The following is a 24244-nucleotide window of genomic DNA, read 5'->3' on the forward strand; positions in this document are numbered from 1 at the left end:
CATGCTCAACCACTCACAAAAACAATAATCAGTTATTTGTTTACTATTTAGAATGCTTAATTTGTAGGTAAGATGATAAGGGTGCAAAATTAATTTAAAAATCACATGTTCGTTTCATAATTATGACAAAAGCAAAGAATTTATAAGTTGCCTATGGTAAGATAGCAATACTTGGAAAAGCAGAAAATAAAATATCCTTCATTTCTGAGCTTGCCACTCTTGAAAGCAACTGGAACAGAGTCCAAGGCATTAAACTTACATGGTTCAAAGATTCTCATTTGTATTTCCAAGAAAACTACAATAAACTGATTAGTTTGCTGATTCAATGCAACATTTCTTCTTTTCTCTTCTCCATAGACTACTAATTGCCTTAATACAACCACAGCTTCTGTACTCCAGTTTTCTATTGGTAAGTTCATATATAGTGTCTTCAGTTTAAAAAATATATACATTTTAAAAATGAAAAATACAGCTCAAGTTTTTAGTCTTTTTACAAAAAAAAATGTATATCATGAAAAGTTATCAGTAAATTGCTATGTAGTAATTAGTTCAATGTTTGCTGGTAAAGGTGATATGTCTGAAACTCTGAGAGCATGAATATCTGCTTTCCTTGCTTGTGTTAAACAGTCACCGTTTTAAACATACCTTTTATTTTAGCTCATTATTTTGTATTTATCCAGAGGTGTTTAATGAATGCAGAATTACATCAATCATATATATTTTGGCAATACACATTTTAATCCTATCATGTCACAATAAGCTATGGTCAAGCCGAAGTCCTCCTATCATCAAAACTGTGTGGGCAACTAGTTAAACCCTGCTGAGAATTATTGCACATTTGTATGATGTATTAAGCAAAGAAGGCAAGTGGTGACTTGTGGTTTTTGACAGGCATAGAAAAGTATTAATTTTTTGAAGACATGATTCAATTAAATGTGTGCTGGAGGAAAACGTTTTAGTGTATAGATAACTCAATAAGACCAAAGAAGCAATGTTGACTTTCCTCTGTGGATTTCTAGAAATGTATTTCTAAATTAAATTCTCATTTTAACAAGTAATTCTTCTAGCAGTGTATACCTCAGTAGAGTTGTGATTAAACTGTGGAGATACTTGCTAGAAATGAAAACTATCAATTAGATTGGCACTGGGGTGGTTCTCCTCTACTTTGAATTAAATCTAGATGCCAGAAGGTTCCAAAAATGTGTAATACATTTATGCTTTACATTGACTTATTTATCAGACTTTTAAATATTACTTTAATATCACTTGGAATATCACTTGTAATTAGTAATGCAGCTAAGGGGTCAATTGTGATATTGGCATCTCTCAGTCACAATACGTTGCTTTCTGCTCACCACTTGTTCACTGTGATACTCATGTGCCTGAGAAAAGAAAGGAAAGTCTGCTTTCCATCCAGAGTGCACATTTGCACTGTCCAGTGTGCACCAACCATACAGTGCAGAGTATAATAGAAAGTGGGCTTGTATATGAGCTAAGTAATAATGTGAGAAATGCATTCCACCAAAGCATACAGCACTGGAATCAGTTGTGCCTAATTTAAAAAGTCATAATGGCGATTGCTCCAAGCACATTAAAACTTTGATTTAGGTCTGCCCTCATCCACCTTTAAACAAATGTTGCCCATGAAAATACTTATGGTAGACCGGTATAAAAATATGAAAATACTTAGGCTAGAATAAATCAGAGACACTCAACAATGCAAACAAATGTATATTTTACTCACAGAGTTTCAGAAGCAAGTTTCCATCCATTGGCAGTAAAAAAAGAAAAGAAAAATAATGTTCCAAATGACTTAAAAAGAAAGAAGTTGGTTTCCTTATAAAAAAGATCATGTAAAAAAGCCAAAATGCAGGCTGTAAAATGTGTGTGCCAATAACTACATATTACAACAGAGAGATAGTGATTGACTCAAAGTTACCCACTGAGCTCATGGCTAAGTAGGGATTTGTTAGTCCTAGTCAAACACTAAACACAAACACAAACCTTGCAGTATATACTTGCAGGTAGGAATGGATGGAAGTATCAATTTTCTTTCTTTTACTTTTTTGGGTTTCCAATAAGTTCAGTTTGTTGTTTTTTTAAAATCCTCATGAAAATTGGTCAGCATTGTAGTGCATATTTCTCCTGATACACACATTTTTGCAAGCAAATTGGCCTAAAAGAAGGCAATTTGTACGTTCCTTTCATTTTTATGCACACTCCCCCCTAATATGTCAATTTCTTTGGTTGAAGAATTGCATCACAACATTCAGAGAAGTACGAATTTTGAAGGATAGTTACCTTTAAGTTTGTGTTGTTGTTTCGGGAAATGAACATTAGGTTGGTTTGTGTTAAAATGTGAAGCAAACAAAATTTCTCCCCAACCCATACAAGTACCAAACTCTCCTATGCAGGGTAGCTGAGGGTAAAGAAAATAAATAATCACTTTGCCCAGGGTGGGAGTGAGAAATGATCACTGTAAAATCAGGGAGGATCAAGGAAAAGGACACTGTTCAAAGAGATGAAGATGTGAAAAGAGCTAGGGGAAGGAAGTTAGAACCTTTTAATATGCTCAAGGTGTTGTTGTTGTTGTTGTTGTTGTTGTTTTAAAAAAACACAACTGTGTGGGAGCATTAAGATAGTCAAACTGCCAGCAGCAGTGTAAAGTCATATAGTCCAACAACAGGTACTTCAAGCTACTGTCGGTTGCGCAGTTGAGCTCTAACACTTTCTATCTGCTTGTTGCAAAGCTGTAATACATCTTACATTGTGCCAGCAACAGACTGCACATTGAACACCCTATGCAACAACTTAATACACATCTTTCATCCAGAGCCTTTCCATTGCCAAAACACCAGGCATGAATCAAGTAATTTGAGTTAGAGGAGTGGATAATGACTAAGGATTTAAGCAAAAATGGCCCAGATTTCATGCTAAATCCCAAAGCTCCTTAGATCATGCATATGAAAGGATAATTTCCCTGAGAAAATTTCATTAAATGCATTTTCAAGTAGTACCACATGTTCAATAGATCCCGGGCTCTGCTAAATACAAGCATCCAAAATATTGAGCTGCTAATAGTTTGTTGCTATTTTATTGAGCTGGTGAACAATTATTCCTGCCAGTTGACTTACTGATGCATGAAACTATTATTATCCCTAAAGAGTACAGCAGATAACATCTACACCATATAACAATTCACACTAAGATGCTGGATGTGCATGTTTCCTCTGAATTAGTGCTGGTTTTTCTTAAGTCAGAACTGAAATGGTATTTTGCTCTTTCTTGCTGACTGCCCTAGTGCCAAATCATCTCCAGCCATTTCACATTTCCCTTCTCATATGCTGCTACATTTCAGCAAGACTAAATGCTCTGAGTTACTATAATGTGCAGTGGGATTACTCCTAATTAAGATATTTAAAGGCAGTACCTTAGGGATCTTTCCAGCAAAAAAAAAATTAATTGCACAGTTTAGGGCTGAGGAGGAACACACGAGAGTTTTAAAGCTCAGCTGCCATGAAATATTAGCATGGTTCATTAGCCAAAATAGTCTCTGCATCTCACTCACAAAGCCAATGTTCCCCCCATAGCTATGTCCCTGAACTTCCTCCAAATATGATCATTCATAGCCCATCTGTAGAAGGTGACTCACAATAATAATGGATTTAATGACTGAAGTGAGTATATATGTACACAGTAGGTAAGAGGGAAATGTTCTAGGGGAAGAACTACTTACATATAGAACTATTTTAATTTTTGAGAGTTAGCAAAGTGTGCAGAGTGTGTTTTCTGTATAAGCTGTGTTTCGTGGGGCTGTACATGAGCTTGGGAACCAAAAAGTGTTTCATTTTGTATGATTCAAAGAACTGGAATGTTCAGCTGCAGAATTGCAATCCTACAATCTTTTTTCTATTGCCTTCAAAATTTGTACATCCTTACAGATATTGTAGCACTCACATTCATAGAAACATAGAATTGTAGAGTTGAAAGGTGTCCCCGAGAGTCATCTACTCCAACCTCTTCTTCAAAACCTCCAATTAAGGAAAGCCCACCAGCTCCCAAGGGAGTCCATCCCACTATCTTAACAGCTCTTACTTTCAGAAAGTTTTTCCTGATGTTTAGTTGGAATCTCCTTTCTTGTAACGTGAATCTATTGGTTCAGGTCCTAGCCTCCAGAGCAGGAGAAAACAAGCTTGCTCCATCTTCCAGGTGACCGTCGTATGTCCTCTCAGTCTCCTCTTTTCCAGGCTAAGCATACCCAACTCCCTCAACCATTCCTCATAAGGCTTGGTTTCCACACCCCTAATCATCTAGGGAGCCCTCCTGTGTACATGTTCCAGCTTGTCAATATCATTTTTAAACCGTGGAACCCAGAACTGGACATAGTACTCCAGGTGTGGTCTGACCAAGGGAGAATAGCGTGGTACTATTACTTCCCTTTATCAGGACAATATACCTCTGTTGACGCAGCCTAATATAGCATTAGCTTTTTTTGCTGCTGCATCACACAATTGACTCATGTTAAACTTGTGGTCTACTAAGACCCCTAGATCTTTTTTACATGTAAGCCAGGTGTCCCTTGTCTTAATTTGGTGCAGCTGGTTCCTCCTGCCCAAGTGTAGAACCTTTACATTTTCCCCTATTGAAATTCATTATGTTAGCTTGGGCCCAGTTCTCCAGTCAGTTAAGATCATACTGAGGCCCGATTCTGTCTTCTGTAGCATTAGCTACCCCTCCCATTTTGGTGTCATCTGCAAATTTGATGAGCATCTCCTCAATTTCTTCAACCAAGTCATTTATAAATGAGTTCAATGGTGCTCAAGTTCAAGGGCATATGATTGCAGCCTTGGACAGTAAATTGAAAGACGCATAAAATATATTGTCTAAGCATGTTTGATATATGGATGCTAAATCAGAAATGGCTTATCACTTACTGACTCATATGGCCATCTCCAGAGCAGAGCAGATGCTAGGGTCCTGAGAGTCTCTGGTGGGACTCCACAGAGGTGGTCTACAGAAGCTTGATAAAAGCTTCAAACAACCCCACCACATGCTCCAGTGGTGGGGTTCTTAACCTGCATTCCATGGACTCCTATGGGGTCTATGATGGGCTTCAAGGATGAACTGGATGCAAAACGAAAACAAAAACAAATTTACCCAATACAATAACATAAATTCTTTTGCAAATTTTTGTGTGTATGTGTTTATGTGCATTTTTGTGGGTTCATGGCTTTTATTCCTCAGCCTAGTCTACTTTACAGAGTTGCTGTGAAGATAAAAATGGGGAGGAGAACCATGTATACCACCTTGAGATCCTTGGAGGAAAGGTGGGATAGAAATGTAACAAATTACGGTACATACACACACATACCCCACAACAACAATTAAGGTCATGAATCACCAGTTAACTATTACAGATATTATTTTTTGTAGCTGTAACTAGAGTATCTGTCAATTTTACACTCTTCTGTGCATTTTCATTAATTTGTGAATCTGCCCATGATGTGTCGGGCTGTAATGACTCTAAAGATCCCTCACTTGTGGTTAATTCTTTTAATGCTAAACTATGGCTTAGCATTACATCCAAACCAGACCAATGAAAACATTAGCAAAAAGCTTATTCAATTAATGTAACTACATTTCTCTACCTGTCAATATGAGTTATTTGATCTTGGATCTCATTTTCAATGGAAAGTATAAGTTTCGTTATGAGGTCTGTTGGCTGGTTCAATACATTGATTGGTTTGAACGAGAACAATGAATAATTGGTTTAGCTGAGTCTTCTACTCTTTGTAAGCCATTGAGGCTGATGGGAAGGTGGCGGTCGTCATTGTGGAGGCTGCAGTTTATCAACACATGCAGATGCTTAATGCATTTACTGAATTAAAATGTAGAGGGGTGGTGGTTATGTAACCTCTTCAAGGGCTGCACACCTCTATAGATCTGCATTGTTTTCTTTCGGCTTAATTATAGCAATTGTTTATACCAGGTATGAAACTTCTAGAATTGTATTTTAAACTTGTTCTTTTAATTATTTTCTCACCAAACTAAGTTCAGCCATTTCATTCCCTCATGATATAAAGCCCCGGGTACGGCCTGTGGGTGAATGTTGATATTCATTTTAGAGTTGGCTCATCTCGTAATCTTCTTAAATGAGGGCTCGAAAGGGAGATGTGTTTCCTTCCTGAACAAATATTTCTTCCCTATGACTAAGCTTTTTCCACTGACTCCTACACAAAGACATTCATTCATGCCAAATTCCATAACAGAAAATGGTCCTCCAAGTGCTGTGGATAATCTACAGCTACTTGTGTGGTAGAGCAACAATGTGGGGTACAGAATCAAGAATGAAAATCAGCCCAGCATCTGGAGACCAAGGGATAAATTTAGTCTTTTGTCAACATCACTTTGACATTTTGCCGAGCACTTGAACAGCCGCAAGATTTGCCTGGCATGCCACTTACTGACAGTGGCTCATTGTCTAGGTCTTGGTAGAATGAGATTGTGGTGGGGTACCGACTGCTGTGGAAGAAGAGGTAGAATGTTGATATGGCTGTAAAGCATGCAAAAATCTTTGGGTCAAAGTTGCAGGTGAATAAAAGGATGAGGAGTGCAGCAAGTAATGGAAGGTACAAGACAAAATGAGTAGGTGTGTGACCTCCCGTAATGGCACATAACTCAGACTTAGGAACTATGGGAATGAAAGGCACCAGAGGTCTCAAACCTGGACTTCTGGCAGCCTGGCTCCTACGTAGGCCTGGCAGTTCCACCAGGGGGTGAGCTCCCTTTGCTCTGTCGCAGCTCCTGCCAACCTAGCAGTTCAAAAGCACGCCAGTGCAGGTAGAAGTGGTTTAGTCACTCTGGCCACATGACCACAAGCTGTCTGTGGACAAACGCTGGCTCCCTCAGTCTGAAAGTGAGATGAGCGCTGCAATCCCATAACTGCCTTTGACTGGACTTAACCGTCCAGGAGTCCTTTACCTCCCCCCCCCCTTGCTAACTGGCTTAAAGGAGCTGTAGTTCCTTCATCTGACTAGCTCTCCCAGCGGCAACTAAGTAGTGAGCAGCAGGATATGTGTAGTTTGTTTGCTACTGCAAGATCATAGTGTATGTCTATACTTTTACTCTAGTGTGTCTATGCCACTTTGGAGATTCAAGAAAAAAGAGTAAAGCAGTGAAGCCATAAGAAATCTGCATTCCAGTTTAGGACACCAAGTTTCTTAAACTTGGTAGAAGCACGTGCATGATTGAAGTTGTTGTTGTTGTTGTTGTTATAATAAATGCTGTATTATAAACAGATTTTAAAACAATAACTTGCTTTTCAATATTACATTGCAACAGCATTTCTTTGGAAGTTAATTTTTCTTGTAGCTATTTGATCAGATCCCCCAAGCAAGGACTAAGGACTTAAATTGGCTCCCCCAAATCCCCTTATGGGGATCTCCTCACAAGCTATGGATCTTTCCCAAGGCTCTACCCTACAAAAATGTTGTGACAATCCAGGACATAATTATCATGCAACACTCATATCTTCACTATGGGAAAGGTGAAAACCTTACAGCTGTAGGCCAACTGAGTGAAGATTTCAAGCCAGGGAGCTCATACCATCAGTTTTGGAAGATGACATGAAAATATTTGTGTAATATTGTGTAATATAATGATTAGATAGATAGATAGATAGATAGATAGATAGATAGACATTATGAGAAAAAAGATCCCAGCTCCATTAATCAGTGAACAACCTCATTCCACAGCAAGTACTATTTTAACAGGGTGGAAGTCAGCAGTGCAATGTGGAAGACAATTTGGTCTGGGTCAGTTTAAATAGCCTGGGGCCACACCACCCAGTATGCCAGAGGCAGAAGATGGAGCCATGCCCTGAATGGCAGTGAGATAGAATCTGCAGCAATTATAGGTCAGCTTGCAGACTGTTTTCATTCTAAATAGTCACTATTCTCATGGGGAAAGCTCATCAAACATTTATAATTTGGCTCAGATTTTTCACATTAGTATTTAGCAGGAAGAGCTTGCTTTTTAATTTAATCATTTATCCATTTTGCAAAACATTTAACATTTAGCCCTTTGTGACATAGGAGGAGAAGGTGAAATCAAAGGCATAACAGTTTTTGTTGTTGAAAACCTAACCTAGTATTTCTGCAGATGGCATTAAAACTTGGGCATTTTGACAAATCTGATTTTTATTCCCTTTGGGGTTTTTTTTTTTATAACTGTATGAGATATGCAAAGTGCTTGAATGATAATAATTGTTTATCATTGAATTCATATACTGTCTCAGTTGAAAACAAAATCCCAGACACAACCCTAGAGTTTTGAGGATTGGAAACAATTTATTTGGAAACAATAAATGATAAAGGGACCCCTGACTGTTAGGTCTGGTCGTGGACGACTCTGGGGTTGCGGCGCTCATCTCGCTTTATTGGCCGAGGGAGCCGGCGTACAGCTTCCGGGTCATGTGGCCAGCATGACTAAGCTGCTTCTGGCAAACCAGAGCAGTGCACGGAAACGCCATTTACCTTCCCGCCGGAGTGGTACCTATTTATCTACTTGCACTTTGACGTGCTTTCGAACTGCTAGGTTGGCAAGAGCAGGGACCGAGCAACGGGAGCTCACCCCGTCATGGGGATTCAAACCGTCGACCTTCTGATCGACAAGCCCTAGGTTCTGTGGTGCTAGGAGAGCATGAAACAAGCATGCTTGTTTCTATAAAATGACTAAAATGACCCATAAAGACTTAGTGCTGCAGCACATAATTTATTAGCATGATGAGACTTGTCCAAGGACTAAAAGTCCCATCAGTTTGAGCTATAGCGCTGAGATGGTTGCTTCAGCCTAGCTAACAGCTGCTCTGCACATTTCCTGTTTTGTTCCTCAAGTATCCAAGTAAATGAGAGTAAATAAGAATAGGAAATTACAGCTTTAATTCCCTGAAAGCTCATTCATTCACACCAACTACCTGGCATTAAAAACAGAAGCCATTATCGTAATTAAAAGTAGCAGTAGTTACTGAACTATCCAAATAAACAGCACTCACCAACCCCACTCACACAGGAAACCAAAGAACACCATAGCCATCCACAAATGAACAATCACACCCTACGCCAACCCCGACCTCTCTCACCGCCAAAGGAACACAAGCGAACAACAGAGAACCTACACAAACAATGCTGACACCAAACCCTACTCATATTAAGTAAAATAAAAACATTGTCACCCCACCCCACCTATCTCCCCATCCCACCCACCTCTCTCCCCCTTTCCTTCCTAAAGCCTCAACAACAAAAACTGATTTGTAAAAATGTTATATGGAAAAATACAAGAGAGACATTGCACTACCTTTGTAAATCAAGAAAATCTTATAGATAGATAGATAGATAGATAGATAGATAGATAGATAGATAGAAGCAGCCAACTAACATACATGCATTGATGACATTAGATAGAGTGGGGTTCTACCATGTTCTATTTTTATCTCACTATTCAAACAATATGCAGTAGAATGTCTGTAATTTTACACAGGCATGCTCTTATTTGTCTGATTTCTGTTTGAAGACTTGTTTCTCTTGAAGAGAAGTACAGAGCCAGCTCTTCTCCTTGTTCAGTCCATTGAATCACTTGCAGTGGTTCTTGGGGGATTCCCCAGAGGTTCAGACCACCACAGCCCATGGTAACAAACATAAAATTGCTCTTTTCACAGATGACATCCGGCTTATCTGAGTAAAACACCATTTGATACTGCGAACTGCTGGTAGTATATCTGCCTTTCATAAACATGGCATTGTCAACGGCTAGTCCCTCAGGCACCTACCAATAGAGTAATTAAGTGCCTGTGCTTGTTTTCCCAAAGGCATTCAAACACCTGGAAGTATAAAACTCCTATAGTTCAGCTAAGAATCTACTACATATGCAGCCTCTTTTGAGGAGTTCCCTAAGTGGCCATCATTTAATTTTGTACTTGCCTGAATAATCAGTGTAATAGAAATGGATGTATTTCCTGGTTGTTGTCTGGTGTTATTTAACAGTGCATTTAAGTTGTGTTACTTGAACAGCGTAAGAAACAACTAGATTGGCTGAATGGCACTTTTTCATCAGTGAAGCAGAACCCAAGGCAAACTTAGTAAGTTTCCAGAATAGAATAGCTGTCACCATGAAACTTTAGGCACATCTTTGGGGCCTTTTGCCTCTTGTCAGGCCAAGATCTGACCTGGATATGGAGCAAAGAAGATTCAATTTATCAAATCAGGGGAATAAGTGAGTGTGACAGCACAGATCTCAGCCTGAACTGTGAGAGGGAGGAGAAGAAAGCAAACCAGCTCACCCACCTCTCCTTCTTTGGTCTCCATCATTGCCACCAAGTAGATATTTTTATTCACTGGTTGCCTCCAGTAAACAGCCGTTTAACCTTTGGAATTTATATACTGAACCAGCCAACTCTCTGTAACAGTAGTGCGGTAAGGCAATTAGGCATGGTGTGAATAACAAGGACTCCATGTTAAACCAAAACAAATTTTGCCTTGACTAAAAGTATTTGTATGGCAGCAGTTTAAACACATTCCCTACAATGGTTAACATTTACATGAAACCACTGAGTGGGGTCATCTGGAGTTTTGGAGGATGTTGTCAGCAGCATGATGATGACACTCAGATCAATTTCTCCTTTGCATCTGCAGATGAGGCAGTGGAAGTGCTAAACCACTGTCTTGCCTCAGTAATGAACTGGATAAGAGCCAACAAACTGAAGCTCAATCCAGATAAGACTGGGGGAACTGTTGGTGGGTGGTTCCCTAGACGGAATGGATGGAAAGTTGCCTGAACATAGTCGCGAGTACATAGCTTGATGGTATTCCTGGATTCATTGCTCTTACTTTATGCTCAAGTGGCCTCGGTGGTGTGGAATGCCTTCCGTCAGCTTTGGCTGATAACATAATTGGAGGATTGGACAGGTATTCATGGGATCACATAAACTGCCATTCTCATTCCCCCCTGGAGTTGCCCTTGAACAGTATTCAAGAGCAGCAGAATGTAACTACTTCTACTTAGAGAGCCAACTTCATGCATTTATTCCGAACATTTTCTTAGGACAGGTACCTTTCTACTATTTTAAACCAGTTTAAACAGGAACACCGCTGAAATAAGATAAATCGTCATGGTATTTAGAGTATTACCCTCCAGCACCCATCAGCTCCAGCCAACATGGCCATTGGTCAGGAATGATGGGAGTTGTAGTCCAGCAGCATCTGAGGGGCACCACATTGGATAACTCTGAGTTAGAGTATGAAATTCCTGTGCACTAGAAATGTAGAAAATGGCACAGATAACAGCCAGTAAAAATGATTGTTCCAACAAGGGGGGGGGGATGGCATATAAATGTTTTTCTTACTTCATTTGCTTTTTAATACTGTAAAGAGGAAAACAGTTGTGTCATTAAAAATAAACTAGTGGCAGTTGCTAGTTTATTTTCAAAAGCTTAATTGGAAGTGCAATGTATCCTTGTTTGTGCAACATTAATTAATCACAGCCCCTTTGCCTCTGTAGTCATACAAAGATGTTGGAGCATATTGTACATGTTTGTAAGAGTTTGAAAGTTTATTTTTAACATCATTAGCAATTTTTTTTTTTTAAAAAAAAGGTGAAGTACAAGAGAGAAATAAGAAGGTGTTATCACAGATTCTGGTTTCTTTCCTGAAGTATATTTTTAGATCTACAAATAATTAAACTAATTAAGTGGAACATGATTAACTTCTTTACTTGCGCCACCATTTTCACAACCACCCTAGCCAAACTTTTCCAAGCTGCCTCATGATTTCCAAAACAGGCACCTTTTTGAACTGTACGTATGAGGTAACTGACACGTCACAAACAACAGAACATCCCTTGCACCACCATTTACATTGCAACTGTGATAATGTGAGGAACTGCAAACAATTACATTGACGTGGAGAGCACAGTGTGAGGAATGTTTTCCATTAAAAGAGACCGTTCCACCTTCGCCTTCAGCACCTATGGAAGTTCAGTGCATATAGCACTTTCACTTTTAAGGACTTCTTGAAAAGAAAACTAAGAAGATGTAGTCCTTCTGATTAATTTATTTCCCTGTGCCTTTGACTTGTCAGCTGTAATTTGAAATTAAAATCTGAACCCAGGACCCAACGCAGCGGCAGTACCTTAATCACTCTACAAACATGATCTTGCTGCAGAGGTGGGGAAGGAGATCCTGTTTGCTCACTTTTCCTGATCATGGCCTCTTCCTCTAGACCTGTATAACCTGCAGCCAACCTAGCCAGTTGCGTCCCACCAGGTGGGATCAAGTCACAATTGATGGCTGTTCCTAGCAGGCTGTCCTTGCCTTGCTGAGTCAGAGTCACAAATTGTGCAGGGCCACCTCACTAAGCATTCCCACAAAGGAAAAATGATGAAAATGCATCTTTTGATCTAGGTTAACTGCTAACGGAAACTTTGTTTTTTAATGGAGGGAAATATTCATGCCTGGTAGTGCATTGCTAAGCATGTGTGATCCCAGACCCTATGGGACCCTCAGCATGCCAAAAGCCCCCACAGCACACAGGACCATGGCCATGAAAAGAAAAGTATTTTTCCTTCTATTGCCATCACAGTAGCGATGCCACCACCTTTTACCGTCGTCCCTGCCAGCCCTTTGGGTGGCATTTTAGCAGTGGGCAGGTGAAAGTGCCACTCTTGAGTGGGACCCAAGCTTAATGTAAGAGTCATCAGCAAGGGTCACAGTGGTTGTTATTTATCAAAATGCAGTGTCCCAGCCTATGGCTCGTTCAACATGACTACCCACCCTATAGATCTATTTCTTCAGTACACTTTGTTATGAACCTCAACCCGCATACTCAGCTAACTTCAGGTGGCCTGACGGCTAAGTTTATCCTCACATGGAGGGCAGGGAAGGAAGATGTTTTGCTTTTGCTAAAGCCATGAGGAATATATGCCCATAGTGTAACCGTAGAATGTGTTTAAGGATGACTTTTGTTCCCAGTGCATTGGTAGGAACAGAGATCTGAGGGTTTGCTGGGAAGAAAAGGCAAGACATGGCGATCTGTTTCAGCAGTGCATCTCACTGCTGCTGTTTAAGATTTGCTTTTACTTAAATTTTGAGCAAAATGTTCAGATTGTGCGTCATTTTTATAGCTCCCAAGACAACCTTAAATTTCAAAGGTAGAATCCACATCCAACACAGAGTTAAATCATTGCACCTAAGCCACAGTACTTCTGCAATAAGGGGCTTGGTTTAGTCTTGAAAAATCTCTCTATGTATATAGCAGCCTTTGAGTGTTTACCTTGGAATGTGTGGCACATGGCATTTCGCTTTTGCTTTAACATTACTTGTGTGCGCGTTTTGAGCAGGGGGTGTTTAGTAATTTATTATGGCTCCCCTTGGGAAATCTACTGCAGATTATGCTGCACTGCTGTGATTTATCAATTCCACATTATTTCTGACTCAGAGAGCAGGCATTATTATGCGTTTTCCTTCAGCAACAGATCACAGCAAATTTAATCATCAATCAAAGAATTTTAAAATATAGAAAATTGATAATGGTGGCAAGTACTCAGTCAGAAGTGAATGTATCAGAGGGATAATTGATTGCTTGACTGTGTCATAACACTTTTAATTTTATTGCTCTTCACAGGGTCAGGTTCATGTCGCTTTAGTTACTCAGATCCAAATATTATTGTGTCGTACTCCAAGAACAGTTCTGCAGATTGGATTCAGCTGGAGAAAATTAGGTTTGTAACAAATATTTAGCATTCTTCACTTTCTTGCATTGCTTTAAAATGTGTGATATACTAAAAAAATAAAATAATCTAAAATAAATAGGAAGTTGGTATTTTTTTCAGTTTTGCATATTTCTAAACGGTGTTTGTCCAATAGTGCTTTAGGGAAAGGCCTGCATAGCTCTGGGGTTTAAGTACTGGTTCTGACGGAAAGGATTTGGGGATGGAGGCAAATTCAATCAATATTTCTATTCTTCTATGAAACAAACTAATTGTACAGTTTACTGGTAGCGTGCAGTGATTTTTCTTGTGATGGTACACATCAGTACAAAGTACTGACATCTTTTGTGTGCGCGCGCATGCTGGCACCAGCAACATTTTTATCAAGAGATGCATACTGGCACCTCACTTTTTACCAAAAGAAAAGCATTATTAATGTGACCCGTGAACTAGACTTTGATCAGTGGAAAGGGGGCTTCAGAAGGATAGAACCGTCACATGCACATTGCTGACCCCATGTGCATAAACAGGCAATGATTCTGTGAAACATTCTGATTGCAGTAAAGATTCATTGTACAGTTTAGTAGTGTGGCGCCATGAACTAAACTGCAGTCAATGGAAAGGGAGCCCCCCGTACCTTGCATATATGTTGTCCACACTTAGGCGTACTAGATTTCTGCACAGAGCTGCTGGTTTTGCAATAATTGTCCTGCTTTCTTACTTGTGATTGGAGTGATAGGCATTTCTGGAACTTTATCTGAGGACTAGGCTAGAGATCCAGGCAGACTGCTGTGATTTGGGATAAAGCTCATAGGCTTGGCTATGAGCACACCCTTATTCAAGGCAGTGCACCTTACACAAAGAACATTTCCTTACTGCCAGGGGCAGAGCAAGGGGGCGGGGGGGGAGGCAGCCCCGGGTACTGCCCAGGGGGGGGGTGAGACTCTGGGTGGCACCCCGCCCCTGCGATCGGCGGCGCGTGTGCGTGTGGGGCGTGGCAACTTTTAAGGCTGCAGCGCGTGAACAGCAGCACAGCAACTTGCTGTGCCACCGCACAGTTGGAAGGGGTGCCAGCTGCTTGCACCCACCATCTTGGGTGGACTGCGCATGTCTGCACATGCACAGTCCACCCGGGATGCTGTGCGCGCCGTGACATCACGGCACATGTTTCGTGACGTCAGGGCGCACACGCGCTAGGGAGTGGCGCCCCACCCCCAGGGGGGGGGTGCCCCTGCATTTGCCACCCCGGGTGGCAAAGCGGTTCCCTACGCCCCTGCTTACTGCATAAGAATACCATGAAGTTTTATTCTCTCTGAAGTTGTGCAGTTGGGGATCCAAAATAACTGAATGGCAAAAATGGAAATGAAAACCTCTGAAAACCTCGGCTGCCATGTTTACCAAGCTTTCTGCTCTATCAAAGGACAGGGAAGATGTATGGGTTTGGCATTGTCTTTTCACGGCTGTTTTATTACCTTCTGAAAGTACTGGCGGTTTACATTTTAGCACCACTTTTAATCTCAGCAAGGGCAGTAATTTTCAGCATGGCAGATAGCTGCTTCAAATAGGATAGAAGACATAAAGCAATATATAGTTTCTTTCAATGACCTGTCTTGTGATAAAGTTGCATCAACACTTCTTAAAATTACGTGTTTTCTAAAGAAAATACCGATAGTTTTTGCTACAGCAGCACGAAGAGTTATAAAATGTTTGCTTTCCCTGTAGCACATGCTATTATTTAATTTGAAAATCCTGCGAAGCAAATATTGTATTATGGTAAATATTTTATGCGTTTCAAGAATGTAACAGAAAAAATAGATTTATTTTTTTTACTCTTCTTGAGGCACAAAATCTTTGAATGCATCCATTAGCACAATCCATTAGTAGATGTCTCATTGAAATGAATGGCACTTACTGTCCCACCAATGAGACAGTTATTCTCTTGTAGAACTCTAATTCATTTCAATGGAAGATGCACAAGAAGATGGATAGTGGTTATGGACACAGTACTGTTCCAAAAAAATAGTTGTGCTTTTGCACATTTTCAGTGCATTTCCATGGGACGTGTGGACGCTTGACTCATTGTTTCATGTCAATAAGCTAAATACTGGATTATTGTCTTAAATAAGTGTAATGTCAGTACATGGTATAGTTCGAGGAAATGCACCTTAATATTGCTGACTTGTTGATGAGATGCAACACACTGTAAATGATTGAGTTGTTTGATTATAAAGTATGAATATTTTTAATATATATGTGTGTCTCAATATCCTACAGAGCTCCTTCCAATGTCAGCACAATCATTCATATTCTATACCTTCCTCAAGAAGCCAAAGGAGAAAATGTTCAGTTTCAGTGGAAACAAGAATATGTTCATGCTGGCGATGTGTATGAGGCCTGCTGGGCATTGGACAATATTCTGATAATAAATGCAGCCCACAGACAAATTGTTTTGGAAGATAATCTTGATCCTGTGGACACAGGCAACTGGCTGTTTTTCCCTGGAGCCACTATTAAGGTTTGCTAAATTTTGGTTATAATTTGCTAATGTTTCAGTACATACAATATTGGATGCCCAGTGTAGACGGCTGACTAACACACTCTTTTTTTGAATGAGATACAATAGAAGGGATAAATGTATATATATCCCTCTAATTATTTCATGTTGTCAGATAATTTCCCCGCCCCCATCACAATGCCAAATCTCTTGATATTTTATGTACTGGAGCTGTCATGTCAAAGGTCATCCAGCAGAAAATGTCTCAATGGTATTTGTTTAGCAGAACAGTACTGAAATGAATACCGGTCTTATTCCTTTGTGTTTTGTAGCCACCCTCCCACACCGCGTAAATGGAATAAGGCTGTTAATTACAGTTGTTTTTCCATTGCATAACCATTTAGTTTTCATCACTCTTCCTGGGATTTTGCTTATTTATTTCCTTGTTTATTTACTTACCTACTAACTCCATTTAATATGTCATGCTTTCAGTCGTGAAGTACAAACAAGGTAGCTAACAAAATAAATTAAAATAGAAATTAGAAAGCATTGCAATGACAAAGGGAAGCGATAGAGGGCTGGTATCCGCAATATACAAAATACTACTCAAAAATTCCACGAACTCCCTAGACACAATCAAAAAACAATGGGAGGACGACATAGGATACGAAATCAACCCCACCCAATGGACCAGAATGTGGTCTAAACCCCCCTTTAAATCCATATCAACAAAAAGAAGAGAACTCACCCTAAAACTAACTTACAGGTGGTATCTAACGCCTAGAAAATTAGCGCTAATACGCCCAGGAACCTCACCAAAATGCTGGAGAGGGTGCACCTCCACAGGCACATACTTCCACATGTGGTGGGAGTGCCCCAAAATCCAAACATTCTGGACAACAACCACACGAGAAATATGTAAAATAACCAAGCAAGTGTTAGAAATCACCCCAGAATTGGTCTTACTAAACATTTTCCAAGACAATACTGCCCATTTACAACACAAAGAACTCATAATCCATCTACTCTCAGCATCCAGAAACATCATAACCAGACACTGGAAAGACCTGTCAGGAGTAAACATGGACCAATGGTACCAAGCAGTATGGGAAACAGCCCTACTAGAAAAACTAACCAGTAAGCTGAAACTGACACGGGGACAAACTGAAGAAGACACCTTCACCCCGGTATGGTTCCCCTTCATCACATACACAGCCCAACAAGACAATGACAAAAATCTACCGACAGCATACAAATCAATATGGTTAACTTGACCCAAAATACCCACCAACCCCACTCACACAAGAAACCAAAGATCACTACAGCCAACCACAAACGAACAACCATACCCCAAGCCAACTCCGACCTCTCTCACCGCCAAACGAGCACAAGCAAACAACAGAGAACCTACATAAACAATGCTGACACCAAACCCTACTCATAGCAAGTAAAAAAGAAACACAGTCACCCCACCCCACCTACCTCCCCGTCCCACCCACTTCTTCCCCCTCCCCCCCTTTCTTTTCTAATGTCTCACGAACACAGACTTATAAAAATGTTATATGGTAAAATTCGAGAGAGACATTGTACTACCTTTGAAAATCTTAATAAAAATATATTAAAAATAAAATAAAAAAATAAAAAAGAAAGCATTGCAATGTAAATCACATTTACAAAGATTAAAACATAGCAAACAACAGCATTCTTTTTTGGGAGGGCGCATACCAAGTAGTATCCAGCAACAGAGAGAATTAGCATCCAAAAACATATTTGAAACTTCCAGGGTTTAAAACTACTAGTTGGAAGACTAGATGAGGCAGGGCCGTGGCAAGGCAGGTAGAGTATGTGTTCCATAACTGCATCACTCCAACTGGAAACATCCTGTCTCTTGATTTCACCCACTTTGCTTCTGCAAGAGGGGGAACACAGAGCAGGGTCTCAGATGTTGGCTGGAGCACACAAATAGGTTCAGGGGTGCCAACGGAATTTCCTGGGCCCAGTACACTGTATATGGATTGGACCCTCTGCACCCTTCACCCATGCAAACTACTGAAAAGAACTGCTGCTTATGACCTTTGGCCCCCACTCTGCACTCCGTTCTCACCTGTGATTTCTAGAAGTTCTCAGCATGCGACAGCAGCCACACTCCGGGAATGGCTTCAACTCGATGGCTAAACCAGGTGAGGGTGGCTGATGGGTCTCCAACCCTTGGTGAGTTAGGGACTTTCCCTGCATGTGAAGACAGGCTCCAGCGGATTGAGTGGTCTCACTTCAAACCATGGCTTGTTCTGGCGATCTTAGTTGCAAGGAGCTTGTTCATAGCTTATCTTATTTTTTTATTTATTATATAAAATGTATATACTGCTTGATTGTAAGGGGGACACACACCTCAAAACAGTTTGCAAAGATTATGATATGACCAATTCCAGCTGTAGCCTTTCATGTTGCGATATATACTTAGTTGTGCATTGAAAACAACAATAACCAGGTCTTATCAAGGTTAATTAACTGATATTGGTAATATTCTTGGCATATTTGGAGGAAACAGATATGGCTGTAGTAAAGTGTAGCTAGTGAAGTGTAGTAAAGTGTGGGAGTAAATATGGAACTTTTTGGGGTTAAATCTACTAAGCATAGTATATTGCTGCAAGAAGAATTTAAAGCAGTGCAAATTGTTGGAAATATTTAGCATATGAAATTATGAAAGCCAGTTATAATATTTTTATTTTATTGAACGTATTTCTGTTAAACAAAATAAAAGGAAAAAAATCAAAAAGGAAACAAAGAGTCGATTAAAAATACAAAATAAAAAAGAAGAAGAAGAAAGCCAATTATGCTAACCTTGCTTGTTTCTCTTTGGTTCAATGCTTTCATATTATCTTTTTTTTAAAAACCCTTTTATTTTACTTTATAATGGCTATTAGCCATGGTGGTTATGTTCTCCCTCTGCTGTCAGAGACAATATGCCTCTGGATGCCAGTCACTGGGAATCACAAGTGCTGTCATGGTTATGCCCTGCTGGGGCCTTCCTATGGGTGACTGTTTGGCCACTATGAGACCTGGATGGAGAACTAGGTGGGCCATTGACCTGCTCCAGCAGGCTCTCCTTCTGCTCCTATTTTACATCCCTTCATTTTCTTTCCATCTCTGGTGAGGCCAATGCAACCATACCGAGAGAGATCCCATAGCAGAATATAAGTGTAAAGCATGCAGAGCTTAGCTTAGCTTAGTTGAATTGCTCTTGTTTAGCAGTTGCATGCAACTTAATGGGTAAAGCTTAACAGCAAAAGTGGGTGAATTAGAGATTAGATATGTACTAAAAGTACCATAAAATGCTTGTCAAAACTCATTTTCAAAAACAACAGAATAAAAAGGATGCATATGCCAGATAGGACAGTGGATTAGTTTACTAACCTTTCATCTCCCTAAGCCTGCATGTGGTTTTAGAGGATAAATTGTGTTTGTCAATCTAATCCCCATCTGACATTTGGCCACATTACACCTGGTACAGTATGGAGCTTGGCTCTGTGCATATAGATATTTCACTCCGGCATGGTTTCCTCTTAACACTCTGGCTTTAAAGGGTATGCTGGTCGTGCCCTTCAAACCAGAGCTGGAAAAATCCACAGAGAAACTGGGCCTTTTAAGCAGGTATGCCTGAAGCAGCTGCACAGAACACACCTCGACAAGGATGGGGGCGTGAGAAACAGCTGCTATTTTTAATGTGGCTGCGGAGCATTGGCTGCTGGGAAGGCGGATGGGGTTGGTAGAAACAAAAGAAATAATTGAGAACATAGTGGTGTGTTGTTGTTGTTTTTAAAAAATGTATCCGATAATTCTGGTTTGTTTACAAAAATGCATCCTCATGTGAGCAGAAGGTATGGCACTCTAGGCATGGCCTGCATAGACAACATTTGCACCAGAAGTCTGGAAATAGAGAGAAGACAAAGTATGGAATTTAATTAGGGCCAGCTTATTTGTTCTCGCTGAAGGTGAAAGTGGAGGAAGGGGTAGGGAGGCAAGCAGGCAGAAAGGCAGGTCTTGTATAGCTGTTGCTGCCTCCTCCCCATGGCTCACGCAAGCCTTAGAAGGCACCAGATGTGGATTCTCACCACACTTCCAGTCCACCACGCAAACATGCTCTTGCCCAGACTGCTTTTGGAGCTAGAAAGGCGAGTAAAGTTGCATTCCTTGATTACACGCCACATTTCAAGATAGTGTGCTCTGTGTTGTGCATGTTCTAGAGGTCACATCTCTTTGTTTACCATTCCAAAGACTTAATGCTACGTTATTCTTAACTCTTTGTGAAAATTGATCTTAGTTTATTAGGTTGCAATAAGTAAAGTTATCGTTCCTTAATTGCCACAGTCAAATGTTATCAGCATTATTTTTCTGGTGGGGCTGATCACATGCAAAGTGTAAAAAAAAAAATACTGGGGAAATTAACCTACAGTAGCTGCAGGAAGAAATAAGTAGTAAGACTACAGCGAACCAGTGAGACTCAATTGCTGCAGGACCTGGGAGAGCTCCCAGGCATAGCAGGAAGTAAAGGTAGATCTGAACGAAACCCAAATTGGGGTGGGGGTGGCATGTGCAGAAGAGATGAAGCAGAAGGGGGAATCTTCCCCACTTCTTATCTGCAAATGCTCTCCTTGATTAGTTTGGTTTGTGTGTTTTTGATTTTTAAAGTGTTATTAATTATTAATAATTCATACAAGCAATAGAAAAGTTATATTATCACAGTCATCTAAAGAATCTTCTGAGCTGTTTCCCCCACCCCCCAGGTAAAAACCCAGAAGTAAGCCTGGCTTTGTAGCAAGGGTAACGAGAGGGGGCATTTCTGGGGGAAATTAACAAGCACAGGAAGGGTTATACTTTAAAGCCCACATGGTAATTCAATAACTGGTGATTATCCTTTAGCAAGTTCTCCCTTAGACTCTGTGTCTGACAGATTTGAAACCTACAAGATTCTGGCTCTAAGTCATTATCAGGGGGGTCACTAGCAGAGGGTTCTGACGTCACATCAGCAGTTGACACAGGTATCAGAATGTTTCTGTAAATAATGCTAAAATAACGAAAGGTTTCTAACGCTTGAATTTCAATGGTAACCTGCAGTAGGAAATGTACAGCAGAAAATTAACTGTGGTTAATCTTAACTATGGTTAATGGAAGCCACAGTTTAGGGTTTTTGGATGATGCACTAAACTGCAGTTAATCTAAAACAGAAGTGGAAGTTTCCTTTCTCCTTGTGACCATGCTACAGACTTTCCATTGAATGTGGCCAAGCCATGTGACAACACACATTTATATGTCAAGCGTCTATGTGGGACAGGCATCACACAGATCTCTCAAGTGGCCCCCATGTGATGGTTGTGTGTTGGAGTGGGGAAGTGACCATTTGTAGCTGTCAGGGTATATAGCTAGTTTTTGTATCTAGGGTTAAATTATATAGAAATCTAGCATGTAAGAAGTGATTAAAATCTTGCTTTACTTCATGCAGAGTAGTTTTTAATCCTAGCTGGGTGTTTCTTTTAATTATGGAAAGAGATTCATCCCGAATCACCTCATACTCAAATCCATGTAACCACTTAATTCTGAATAACAGCAATTAGACTGTTAAGTATGTTACTGTGCATAGATTTGAGTTTATGATCATTCGATCCTTCCATCAATCTGCTATCAGATTTAAAATCTAAAAATTCCAGTCACTAGCATAAATCATTCCCGGCAAGAAACAATATCTAATTTATGACTCTGCAGACAGTGCCATTTTAATTAATTTTCTCCATCCTGATTTTTCTTTCCTCTCCTCCTCATATCTAATCTGTTTGCATTGGGTAGACTTTAATTAAAAAAAAAAAAAAACACCCTCTCCTCTCTAAGGAGCAATCTGAAGTGGCAAAAATAATCACTTAAAATATTACAGCCATTTTAAAAAAACTGGCTGCTGTTGAAACAGTGTGGTTTCAGTTTGCCTACAAATGGTAGTTTGCTTTCTGTTTTAAAGTGCCCTTTGCATTTGAATCTAATGCAACCGGCTAGCCAGGCTCTTAAAAAACAGCAACCCTCTTTTCCAGCTGGGTGGGCTGAGTGACAACCCCTTAATGGGGGAAATGGATGGCTCTCCACTCATGTAAAGGTGAAAGCACGATGGGCAGATTTCTCTCCATCTGCCACCAGCCCTTTGCAAGCTGGCATCGCCCAAATGCCTGATATACTCATTCCAGTGTAACCAGAGTCGCCAAAAAATAAATTGTGAGGCTACAGCTGTCTGAAAGAATCATCATGTCCATTAGGCCACTGAGAGTTATTAGGAAGAGGTACATGAGTGTTCATCTTTGATTTTTTTTATTATTATTTAAGCCTAATTAAATGTTGGTAGAGGAGACAGCAAATGTTTTGAAAGCCCAGAGGTGAAGTCACTAACTCAGGAGCATCCTCAGGAAGATGCAACCCACAACTGAAGCTCAAAATCTATTAGACTGAGGAATTTAGCACGGATGTTTCCTGTTGATGCATCTCCAACTGGCATAGCTGCATCGCTTAGTTACACTGTGTTCTGCTTGTCGAGCGATGAGAGACTATATAGCCAAGGGAAAGGGGTGTGTGTGTGTGTGGAATGAGGCTTATTGATTTACAGTTATAAGCATAAAAGAGCAGGGGAAAGAGACAGAGATTTCAAACCTTAGAAGCATTGCACTTTATTCATCTGTAATGAGACTTTTGGCCTGAAAAGGGCGAAACAGTACATTCTACCAGTTTCACTACCCTTCTTTATTTTGATGAAAATTTAATGTGTCCCCTTGGCACTGTTTCTATTCCTCTGCATTTGTAAGATGGCCCTTTGAGTTGGAAGAAATGTAAGATCAGCAGCCTGTTTTGAAGACTACTCTGAGGTGCCTCGTGACCTTGATCAAGTCACTTTGTTTCTGCTCTGTCCTGCATTCCTGTGCCTGTCCAGACACAGTTTTGATTCCATGGCTGGACCAGTTTGCACAGACATTCAGCCCATGGGCAGCTGCAGTTTTCAGAGATCCTGTGCAAGATCCAAAAGCCGTACCACCATACCCTTAACTAACCAAACATTTGCAGTGCAAGAAGAGTGGAAGAAATTTAAAGACTATTTGAAACAACGTGAAAAGTTGGACATTTGAAGTGAAATCAGTGAATATAATAGGCAATAGCTATATGTTAGGTTAAAATAGTATATAAGAAGTTAAGATTTTGTTTTTTATATTAGATGTTATGGTTAGGAATAAGTTGATAGAGATAAGATAAGATGTTAGTTGAAGATTAAGAATAATGGTGAATGAGTGTTAAAATAGTTACTAAGTTACTAAAGTAAATTAGAATTGAACGCAGAAGAGAGAACGTGAGGAAGTCCCCCAAGTAAGATTTGAAATAAGGTTATAATAATTAGATTGGTGTGTTTTAGTGTTTTTGTGGGGTGATAGGTATGTATTAGTTTTATTTGTTATTTGTATTCTGTGGTGTGTTTGTTTTTATATGTAGAATGTATGCTTTTTATTTGTTATTTTGTGTGGAAATACCAATAAATTAAAAAACAACAACTAACCAAACATTTGCTGATGTCAAACTTAGCGTGGATTGGCTTTTGTTACCCAATCAGGGCTGCAGCTTTTCAAGTCAGGGTTTGTTCACATTCCTGCTTGCTGCAGGTCCAGTGTGCTCCCTTCACAGGTTTTATTAAGTCAGGCTCACATGACATTACCCACAATTCATTTGTATTCAGTTGCATTTCAAGAAATATTCCTCTTTAATGCACTTTCCCTCAAACCAGCTTCCATGCAATCTGAATACAGAAGCAGCCATTGCACAGAGTAAGAAATCAGTGGATATTCCCCACTCCTGCTCGGTTGTGAAGAGCAGTGAGAGAAAGCGACTTGCAAACTCAGCAGGGGAAAACAACATTGCAGCATTTCAAGCCACTACTGTAGACTTAGCCTAAGAAAAAAACAACCCACAGAGGTC

The 24244-nt window shown here is 40.1% G+C and overlaps 1 protein-coding gene across 2 annotated transcripts in view; it reads left to right on the plus strand.

Annotated features, from left to right (window-relative positions):
• RELN (reelin) overlaps positions 1 to 24244 on the plus strand; it is a 281750-nt gene that overhangs the window by 128476 nt on the left and 129030 nt on the right. For both annotated transcript variants that reach the window (XM_033161628.1, XM_033161629.1), the window contains exons 8-10: positions 358 to 409; positions 13674 to 13770; positions 16033 to 16273. In XM_033161628.1, the coding sequence (XP_033017519.1) occupies positions 358 to 409; positions 13674 to 13770; positions 16033 to 16273 (390 nt within the window). The remainder of the gene's footprint in view (positions 1 to 357; positions 410 to 13673; positions 13771 to 16032; positions 16274 to 24244) is intronic.

This window comes from Lacerta agilis, chromosome 10 (genome assembly GCF_009819535.1).
Source record: "Lacerta agilis isolate rLacAgi1 chromosome 10, rLacAgi1.pri, whole genome shotgun sequence".
In the NCBI taxonomy this organism is placed as follows: Eukaryota; Metazoa; Chordata; class Lepidosauria; order Squamata; family Lacertidae; genus Lacerta; species Lacerta agilis.